Source organism: Alexandromys fortis, unplaced genomic scaffold (assembly GCF_014885135.2).
Source record: "Alexandromys fortis isolate MF-2015 unplaced genomic scaffold, M_Fortis_MF-2015_v1.1 scaffold_150, whole genome shotgun sequence".
NCBI classification, from domain to species: Eukaryota; Metazoa; Chordata; class Mammalia; order Rodentia; family Cricetidae; genus Alexandromys; species Alexandromys fortis.
Window position 1 is genome coordinate 2,669,018 of NW_026068027.1, and position 10,583 is coordinate 2,679,600.

Genomic DNA, 10,583 nt, shown 5'->3' on the forward strand with positions numbered 1-10,583 from the left:
TGGGTTTTCTGGCATCAGCCACCACACAGAGCCACACTGGCTGCCCTGCGCTGATACTGCAGGACTCTGTGTGCCCAATGTACTTAGCAGAATGACGAAGAAGCAAGGAGATCAAAGGGGACTGTGAATTGGGAATGAACCCAGAAATTAAAGGAGGAGCCCAGCATGTGTTCTGCAGCCTCACCTCTAGGAATACTCAGCCTCACCCAGAGCCAGTGTTGAGGACTGGCTGGACCAGTATGAGTGTTCTAGAAAGAGTCAAGGGAACAGCGGCCCTGCCCTGCTCTGCCTCCCCAGCCTGAGGCATGGTAGCTGATTGGCCAGTGTCCAGTCTTGTTGCACTCCCCAGCCGGGTGCTCAGGATTTAAGCGGGAGAACATCAGGAGCAGAGCTCCTGGTTCCTGATCCTGGAGAATCTGGCTCAGCCACCAAGATGCCGGCTCCACTTCTACTGGGAATGCTGGCCCTAGTGTCTGTGGCAGCAGGCCTCTCTCCGTGAGTTAATTGGGCCCAGTGGCTTTTAGGGGGGGGGCCTCTGTCTTTCTCAAGCTTAAATGTGGCCAAACGAAGGCCACAGGGGTTCCTTTGCTTTCTGTCTCCTCTCTTTCCCTTATTCCTTTCCTAGAATGAAAAGCTGAAACACCAAGCTTGAGCTTAACCGCAGCAACAGCATGATAACGGAAAATGCGTAGGCTCTATGTGTCCTCTTCTATGCGACAGGCCAACCTTGTCCTTGATACTCCAGCTGCCTTGGGCTTCCAGGGGTGGTCGCTGGGGAAGTGGGGATGTTTAGGGCAGGACACTGAGACCTGTGCTGTGTGTCTCTTTCTCCTTTATTATAAAACATAAGGTTCGTGAAGGCAGGGGCTTGCTCTGCTTGACTTCCTGCTGGATGCTTCTGAGGCCCGGGATTAGCTTTTGACTGAAGAGTAAATCATGACTGCTCTGAAATTCCTTCTTTCCCTCAGCACAAAGTACTTGGTAACAATACCAGCCCAGCTCGCCTTCCCCTCCACTCAGAAGGTTTGTTTGGATCTGAGCCCTGGGAGCTGTGATGTCAAACTCACTATTACCCTGGAGACCAAGGACAAGACACAGAAGTTGCTAGAACATCCTGGGTCGAAGAAGAACTTCTATTGTATCTCATTCTCAGTAAGTGCTGACCAAGCCTTTAAATTAATCCCTCGGTTTCCAGGGCTCCTCCCAGGCTGCTCACCGTAGTCTGACTTCAAGTATGGTTTCTGCTATGGGTCTTTGGCTGGGTTTCTTGTCTGGTCTCCAGGTGCCAGCTTACCCACAATTCCCTTGCCCTCACATCCCTTTCAGTTCATCCCTAACCTCTGACGACACTGCTTCTCTTCTTCGGTGCTGTCTTAAGCCTTCCCTACCCCCGTTTGACTGAATTCTATCCATCTGTTCTCCCACTGCTGGCTTGAGACCATTGAATATGTCCCCACTCCTCCCAGAGTTCTCTCCTGCCAGGTCCCCCCACCTACTGGTGGCACAGAAGAAGTGGCCACAGTTCGAGTATCCGGAGTTGGAAAGAACCTCAACTTTGAAGAGCAGAAAAAGGTCCTGATTCAGAGGCAAGGGAGTGGCACATTTGTGCAGACGGACAAACCTGTCTACACCCCAGGCCAGCGAGGTAAGGCATGCGTGTCCAGGGACAGACAAGGCCAGGGAAACGACATGCGTCATGATGGAAAGTTGTGAATTGGATAGTGGACTTAAGGGACAAGAAGGAAGAGGACAGGCAAGTCTGGCGATAAAGTGTTCTGGCCTGATTTCAAGTCTTAACTCTAGCAAGAGCGTGGGCCGAGTTGCTGGTGCTTCTGTGTGTCGAAAATAAAGGTACAGGATGTCCCGGAGGGTGGTGTGTTACCTGCAGTTAGGTTAATGCTTCTTATGGGTAAGAAAGTGTCCAGTGTTTGGCTTAAAATTCTGTTCTTCTGTTCACTTTGATTTTGTGGGACATTCCACTCTGAGGTTTCACACTCAGGAGCCCTGAAGAGAAGCTAAAAGCCGTGCGGTCTTCACCTTTCTCTCACATTGAAAAGCAAAACACCCTTCTCTCTCCTCAACTTACTGGGGTTTTCCTGACTCTTTGCTAACTGTGCCTGTTTCTTTCTAGTGTTGTTCAGAATTGTCACCTTGAACAGCAACTTCATTCCGGTGAACGACAAGGTAAGAATTTAGCTGGAGAGGGAAAGACGCTCCATCACTGAGAATGAAGAAGAGGAAGAGATGCAGGGCTGTGGGCTGTAGAACACATCCAGGAAGGAATCCTGGCCTTGGGTACCAGCCCACAGATGCCTATCCCTGTCTGTGTGGGAAACTGCAAAGGTTTCAGCCTTATGCCCACAATTCTGTTAGCGTAACATTCCTAGAGATGGCTGCATTTGCATATATATATATATATAAACTTTTCATACAAGGGAGGTGGTGCACACCTTTAATCCCAGCACTTGGGAGGCAGAGGCAGGAGGATATCTGTGAGTCTGAGACCAACCTGGTCTATAGAGTGAGTTCTAGGACAGCCAAGGCTATAGAGAAAAACAAAACAAAATAAGCTTTTCAGGTTAGAGAAATGGCTCAGTGGTTAAAAGACATTGTTGCTCTTCCGGAGGACCGGGTTCAATTCCCAGCACCTACTTGGCTGCTCACAACCATCTGTGACTTCAGTCCCGGGGATTTTGACACACTTCTGATCTCAGCAGGCATACATGTGATATGCATGCATGCAGGCAGGCAAAATGTTCATACACACAAGACAAATAAATCTAAAGAAGGAGGACTGAAAGTCTCTTCTTCGGGGGTGGTACCAAATGGCTTTGCAGTTCAGATAGTAAGACAGTGGGACTGGTGATGTCGTTCAGTGGTTGAACTTTTGGGTTCTGTCCCCAGCATGCACAGAGAGAGAGAGAGAGAGAGAGAGAGAGAGAGAGAGAGAGAGAGAGAGAGATACTTAGTAAACGGAAAAAATAAAAATATTCCACTATCTTTATAAAAATTAAGAAGCAATGCCAGGTGTGTTAGTTCACACCTTTAATCCCAGCACTCAGGAGAGAGGCAGGTGGATATCTGAGTTCAAGTCCAGCCTGATCTACATACTGAGTTCTAGGACAGCCAGGGCCACTCAGAGACACTATCCTGAAAAAGCAAATAACAAAACAAGACAATAAAACACAAATGAAAAACCCAAATAAGCAAAAATTAAGCGGCAAGATAATAAATAAGGCAGTCTATAGAGTAGTCGGTTTTCTTCTGGCAATATCAGCAGTGGAAAGTTAAACGTTGGTTACACACGGCAAATATATGTCAATATTCCTCCAGCTCAATCCTTAACATGGGGCCTTTCCCTAAAATCTTCATTTTTCGTGTTGTGGGATATGGAACCCAGGGTCTGCCCAATGTTAGGCAAGCACTCCCAAGGAGTCACACCCTGGTCATAAGTTTTTGTATTGGGGTTGATCTTGTTTGGGGCACACTGTGGTGGTTTTGTTTTATTTATTTTTTATTTATTCTTACAAGATTTGGTCCTTACCCCTTGGATTTCCCACTGCAGTCTTCCCGTGTGTTCAAGTGGAACTTAAGTACAGGAAGGGCATCTTTCTGCTTTCTGTTTCCATGGCTTCAGAAATTCCTTTCCCCGTGTGCTTTTATAGGTCAGCAGCCATAACTACCTTCTTTTCCAACAGTTTCCTAATTTCTCTTTTCTACCACCAGAAATCCTTCTATAGCCAAGTTTGGTATATAAGGGTACTGATTTCAAAACTGCAGGCACCGTCTCAGCCAGTGCTTACACTCTACTGCCCCCTGGAGGTTGATCTCATTAGCTACCCCTGTTACCTTTTCCTCTGCCCAGATTGTGAAAAGGTTAGCAGGCTGCATTTCCTCTAAAATGACATTCCCCCTCCTATTCCATTTACACAGATCCTTCTGGCTTGAGAAGCGACATTAACAAAAGGGATTTTACCAGGAAGCCATGGGACAGAATGCCAAGTTTAAGGAACATAGTGGTTTTACACTCAGAAGATAGAGAGGAGAGAGGAGTATCAGAAGTTTAAGGCCAGTCTCATCAACATAGTGAGTTGAGGGTCAGCCTGAGCTACCCGAGACGCCATCTCGCTCCTGCAGCGTCAAATAAATAGATAACACAATATTTTATACCAAGATCACTAAAATATAGCCGAAATGGGCCGGCGAGATGGCTCAGTGAGTAAGGGTGCTTGCAGCCAAGACCGATGACCTGAGTTCTTCAGTCCTCGGGGCACACATGGTAGAAGGAGAAAAACCAACTTCTGGAAGCTGTCCTCTGACCTACACACACACTTGCACACACACTCACACACACAGACACATACACACACTCACACACAAAGTAAATATAATAAACTAAAGTCCAGGTAAACCAATGATTGCTCCACTCAGTTCCTCCCAGAAACCTCTGGCTGATTGGCCTCCTCCCTAACTCTTGTGCCCTGTGTTAAAAAGTACTTTGTAACTGCATAGTGTTCTTCCTCCAGAACCTGGGAGTCTCCATAGCAATAAGAGTGATATTTAGCCAGGCGATGGTGGCGCACGCCTTTAATCCCAGCACTCGGGAGGCAGAGGCAGATGGATCTCTGTGAGTTCAAGACCAGCCTGGTCTACAAGAGCTAGTTCCAGGACAGGCTCCAAAGCCACAGAGAAACCCTGTCTCAACCCCCCCCCCCAAAAAAAAGTGATATTTGTCTCCAGGTTGTCTAAAAAGCTCCAGGTCTGTGTCACTTTGATCTTAGTTTTGGCTCTTAACATTGATTTTAAATTGCATTTTTTATGCGCGCACACGTGAGAGCCATGCCACACAGGTGGCAGTCGAGGACAGCCTGCAGGAGTCTACCTTGTGTGTTCTGGGGAGTGAACTCGGGTCCTAGACTTGGCAGCAAATGCCTTTACCCACGGAGCCATCTTGCTTCCCCCCCACCCAGCCTCCCAGCTCTTGAAGAGAACTCACCCTTCCTCATGTCATCTACACGTGTGTTTAGGGAGGGTTAGCACTGCATGGTACTCACCCAAGATCAGTGGTGTGCGCACTGTCTTGATTTCACCCCGCTTTTAGAGTTAGATGTAAGCTGGCTTCTTTTGAATGCCCACACTCCTTCTCTGAGCCCCTAACTATGAATGTGCGGTGTTAGCCTTCACTTATCAGCCACCGTTAGAGGAAACTGTACAAGATCTTTCAGTGGGCCACTTTTAAACTTTTTCTAAAAATAAATTTATGTGTGTGTGTGTGTGTGTGTGTGTGTGTGTGTGTGTGTGTTTCAAGACAAGGTTTCTCTGTAGCTTTGGAGCCTGTCCTGGAACTCACTCTGTAGAGCAGGCTGGCCTCGAACTCACAGAGATGCACCAGTCTCTGCCACCGACTGCTGGGATTAAAGGCATGCGCCACCACCCACCTGGCTTTTAAAAATAATTTTACCACAGGTGAAAGTGAGCTCGCTCCTGTCCACAGGCTTTCAGGTGTCAAAAGAAGGAGCCAGGAAGCATTTGCTCCCCAGAAGAGGTTTAAAGCATGGGAGGCCTGGGCATTAGCCTTTCCCTTCAGGGATGGAGCTGTAGTTCTTCAAACCCTTTAAGACTGGCAATCCTCTGAGGAAACCTCTCTCTCTACTGGATGAGTCTCAGGTTACTCTTCTCAGGGCACAAAGTAGCCAAGCAGAAGAGGGGGTGCCGGCCAGAGGGGCTGGAGGAGTCCTCTAGGCGGGTGCTTTTAGGGAATGAACCCATGCTGCATGCTAACCTATGCTCTCTGGCTTCTCTTTCCAGTACTCCATGGTGGAGCTGCAGGTAAGCGCCAGTATCTCTTCTCCCGGGAGCTGGGGAATCAAGTTCAAGGCAGAAGACTATTCCGGCCTTGGCTCAGAGTTTCCAGACTCTGCTCCATCACCAGGAAGCTATAGGTCCACCCACGCTCTTTCCTTTGTCGTTTCTCTACTGACCAGTGCACTGAGACTGGAACTCTGTCGAGAAGGACGCCGCTGTGACTGCTCTCTGTGCGATGTCATACAGAGCCACACAGCTGTTTGTCCCTGTTTGTCTCAGGTCATAGCACCTTTCAGAGAGAAAGTCTCAGTATTTGAGTTGAATGATAACTCAGATACCATTGAGAAATGTCCCAAAGTACAAGACCGCTGTGGGTTTTTTTTTTTTATTTTTAGAGAAAATTACCCATGTTTTAGGCAGCTTCCAATCAATTCCCTCAGCCTTGTATCTTAAGAAAACTAAACACGACCAAACACTTCTGCTAGGTAGGACTTTAAAGTCTATTTTATGAAGCCAGTGGCAATGTCTACAAGAACTCAGAGAGAAAAGGGTTTCTCTTGAAATAGGCTGGATTTACAACAAAGTCATAAATGACACAGGGAAATATATATATGTGTATATATATATATATATATGTAATCATATTGTTTTGGGTCCCCTGGGACGAAAGTTAAAGATGGCTGTGAGCCACCATGTAAGTGCTGGTTATTGAACCCAGGTCCTCTGGGAGAGCAACCAGTGAGTGACCTTAACTGCTGATCCAGCGCTCCAAACTCCGTCTCTTTCTCTTGGAGGAAGCCTGACCAGCAATGAGTAGAATTCGTTCCCTGCTTTGGCCATGCAGAGCAGGACACTAAGCAGCCAGCCTCCTTATGCGGTTTCTCTTTGTTTGGACACAGGACCCAAATAACAACAGGATAGCACAGTGGCTGGAGGTGGCCCCGCAGCAAGGCATTGCAGACTTATCCTTTCAACTGGCACCAGAGGCAACGCTGGGCACCTATACAGTGGCAGTGGCCGAGGGCAAGACCTTCGGCACATTCAGTGTGGAGGAATACGGTAGGTCAGGGAACACACGGGGACAGGCATGGGGCAAGGCTTGATTCAAAACCAGTAAAGGTAACGTCAAGGGGGAAGGGATTGCTTATTCCTGCTTTTAATCAGTGCTGAGTCTAACTACAGGAACTTTTTTTTAAAAAAAAAAATAGCACTCCACTAATTAACTAGTTAATTGAATCGTCACTATTTCCATACTCCTTTATTACCTAGTAGTTACGCCAGGACCTCATGTGTTTCTTTCTGCTCTCCCCAGTGTTGCCCAGGTTCGAGGTAGAAGTGTTGGAACCAAAGCAGTTATCAACCGTGGAGGAATCCTTCTTTGTAAAAGTCTGTGGCAGGTAAGTTGGGATGCTTTGGCACTGGTGGAGATACGGGGCCTGAGGAGGTGTGAGAGGTAGGTGATTTGATGCGGCTTGGAGTCGTGAGTCATGCAGGAAGTTTTATAACCACCCGTGTGCTCTCGCTTTCCGTTATTAATTGAGTCAAGATTATGGGTTTAATTTCCTCTGTGCAGCGAATCCAACACTGATTCCCCAGGGCAATGAAAGAAAGGCGCGCTGGGTCTGGTAGAGCAGCCTGTCTTTCCAATTGCTGGGAACGGGAGGCAGAGAATTGAAAGTTCAAAGTCTGCCAGGGCTGCAGAGAAATTTCAAGGCAGCCCCAGCCAGGCTCTTAGTGAGACTTTGTCTTATAAAAAGGAACCCGGAGAAGAGCTGGGGGAGGCGGCACAGTGGGGGCTCAGGGCTTGCAGAGCATTGGCAAAGCGCTGGGTTGAATCCTCAGTACCACAGAAGAAAGAAAGAAAGAAAGAAAGAAAGAAAGAAAGAAAGAAAGAAAGAAAGAAAGAAAGAAAGAAAGAAAGGGAGGGAGGGAGAGAAGGAGGGCAGGAGAGGAAGCGGAGAGAGACCTCTGTGTCCACGTGGTGGTGCTTGAGTGTAATGGGAACACTCAGGCTCTGAGAAAAGAAGGGAAGGAAAGAGCTGGAACATCGCATGACTGTCGGAGCACCTGAGACGGAGTGTGGGAAGGAGGGGAGTGTGTGTGTGTGTGTGTGTGTGTGTGTGTGTGTGTGTATCTCAGGGAGTTTCATAACTGTCTCCTTGTGGGTTTTTGTTTGTTTTAAACCAGATACACATATGGAAAGCCTGTTCAAGGGACAGCGCAGGTCTCGGTGTGTCAGAAGGCGCACACTTACTGGTACCCAGAAGCCAACCAGGAACAGCTGCCTGACAGATGCAGAAACCTCTCGGGACAGGTGAGCAATTGGAATTCAAAGAGGAAGCTTCTCCATGGTGTCTTTCATAGCATCGGTGAACCCCAGTGTGGGAACGCAATGAGAAGCTCAGACTGAAAGCTCTGGTGGGGTGTGTGTGTGTGTGGTATGTGTGTGTGGTGTGTGTATGTGGTTGTGTGTGTGTGTGCAGTGGTGCTAGGGAGATATGTATGTGGTGTGTGCATATGTGGTGGTGGGTGTGTGTATTTGGTGGGGTGTGTGTGCTGGTGTATGTGTATGTGTGGGGGAGTGTATGTATGTGGTGGTGTGTGTCTGTAGTATATGTGGTATGTGTGTGGTAGTGGTGGTGTGTGTGTGGTGTGAGTGTGTATGTGGTGGTGAAGTGTGTGTGGTGTGTATGTGGGGTGTGTGTGGGGTGTGTGTGTATATGTGGGGTGTATGTGGGGGTGTGTGGTGTGGTGTGTGTATGTGTGTGGGATCACCCAGACCCATTTAAACACTAGCTCTCCTCAGTGGAATGCAGCTTCTCAGTTTGCACTGGAGCCAGGACATTAACCTCAACCCCAAAAGATTCACGTTTCCAGTTCCCTTCTGCTTCTTGTATCTCAGAGCTTCAAGGATGTTGTGTCGTGCCTGTGTATGGTGTATATTCTCTGTGTAGCCCTGGCTGTTCTGGAACTCGCTTTGTAGACCAGGCTGGCCTTGAGCACAATGATGTATTCTCATGTCACAGCAGACTTTTCTCTCTTGAAGAAACTGGGGCATGGAGATTAGCAGCTATGTGCTTCTATGACACATCGTTAGATTGTTCCTTTCTGATTGCCCCACAGGCTGACAAAGCCGGATGCTTCTCTGCCTCTGTGGACATGTCCACCTTCAACCTCACCGGATATATGTACAGCCACAGCATTAATATTGTGGCTTCGGTGGTGGAGGAAGGGACAGGTAAGAGGGTGCTGCCTGACTCGTAAAGAAATCAGAGGGAGGCAATGAGGTGGCCCAGAGACGGAGGAGCCTGCCGCTATTCTGATGTCCCAAGTTCAATCCCTGAGGCTCACACAGTGGAAGGAAAGAATCAACTCCTGTAAGCCATGGTGCACATACAACGTCACACAAGCACACACAAAATAAATAAGTAAATAAATAAAATGTGAGCATCCCATAAATAAAATGCAACAAGAAGAAGGAGAAGGAGGAGAAGAAGATAGGGTAAGGGGGCACCCAATCCTAGTCCTGAGTCCAGGGAAGTCCCAGACACTCCTGCCATTTGTTAGTTACCTCCCCCAAAGCTTGGGGAGATAGAGTTGATTTGCTTTGACATTTTGTCAGAAAAATAGCTTTGTATTTCCCATGACACCATCCTCTCTGGAATTTTATGTTTGACATGAAGATGAGGATCCCAGGACTCAAGACATGGCTTTTCTGTTTCCTTCTGCAGGGCTGGAGGCCAATACCACCCAGGATGTCTTCATCTCCTCCAAGATGGGATCCATGACCTTCGAAGACACTAACAATTTCTATTACCCCAATTTCCCCTTCAGTGGGAAGGTATGCTAATTTGTCTTTTCTCAGACCCAGACAAGCCAGCCCACCAACCAACCAACCAACCAACCAACCAACCAACCAACCAACCAACATCAAAGACTCATCAAACTGAACTAGTCATTCCCACCTCCTTCCTGCCGCCCTAGATGCTTTATGTCCCTTTACGTATTTAATCCTTACAATACTCCTACGAGGTAGACACTGTCATTTGGCCCCACTTTACAAATGACAGAACTGAGACAAGAGAGAGTGACTTTCCATAGGTCTCTCATATGACCAATCTGTCCGCAATGAGCATCTTAACTCCTTTTCTGGTGTCTTCAACATCAGAGTGAAATTCTAGGCCCTTCATAAGACCAGAGGTGGAGCCGTCATCCTCCTGTCTTCCTCTTTCTAAAAGTTTATTGTCATTATTATTAATTTATTTTGGTGATCTTCCTGCATGTGTGTCTATGCACCACCTGTGGAAGACCCAAGAGCGTCCAGATTCCCTGGAAATGGGCTCTTCTATGGTTGTGAGCTACCATGTGGGTGCTGGGAGCTGGAGCTGGGTCCTCTGCGAGAGCAGCCAGTGCTCTTAACTGCTGAGTCATCTCCTAAGGTCCAGATCTTTGCATTTAAGAGCTGCAGTACTCCATGGAAATCATTTAGCCTGGGCTCCTGTATCTGGACAAGATTAACACCAGCCTGGTCTACAGAGCAAGTTTCAGGACAGCCAGGGCTGTTACACAGAGAAACCCTGTCTCAAAAAAACCAAACCAAAACAATCAAACAACAACAAATTAGTGCCACGTCCACAGCAGTGACTGCCGTGTAGTGACAAAATGCCTCTGCGCTGGCTTTTGCCTGCTGAAGGATTGGGGTTAGAGCTTCTTGGAGCGAAGCCCCAGGTGGTCCCCCTGGCAATCAGCAGTCCAGAGAGGACCTGATGCCCTAGGCA

The 10,583-nt window shown here is 47.8% G+C and overlaps 1 protein-coding gene across 1 annotated transcript in view; it reads left to right on the top strand.

Annotated features, from left to right (window-relative positions):
* Nucleotides 1–277: 277 nt before the first annotated feature.
* A2ml1 (alpha-2-macroglobulin like 1) overlaps nucleotides 278–10,583 on the top strand; it is a 48,841-nt gene continuing 38,535 nt past the window's right edge. Inside the window, exons 1-10 of the mRNA XM_050164162.1 lie at nucleotides 278–495; nucleotides 969–1,152; nucleotides 1,483–1,645; nucleotides 2,132–2,184; nucleotides 5,809–5,829; nucleotides 6,705–6,864; nucleotides 7,118–7,202; nucleotides 7,993–8,119; nucleotides 8,929–9,043; nucleotides 9,537–9,646. Of these exons, the coding sequence (XP_050020119.1) occupies nucleotides 434–495; nucleotides 969–1,152; nucleotides 1,483–1,645; nucleotides 2,132–2,184; nucleotides 5,809–5,829; nucleotides 6,705–6,864; nucleotides 7,118–7,202; nucleotides 7,993–8,119; nucleotides 8,929–9,043; nucleotides 9,537–9,646 (1,080 nt within the window). The 5' untranslated portion in view covers nucleotides 278–433. The remainder of the gene's footprint in view (nucleotides 496–968; nucleotides 1,153–1,482; nucleotides 1,646–2,131; nucleotides 2,185–5,808; nucleotides 5,830–6,704; nucleotides 6,865–7,117; nucleotides 7,203–7,992; nucleotides 8,120–8,928; nucleotides 9,044–9,536; nucleotides 9,647–10,583) is intronic.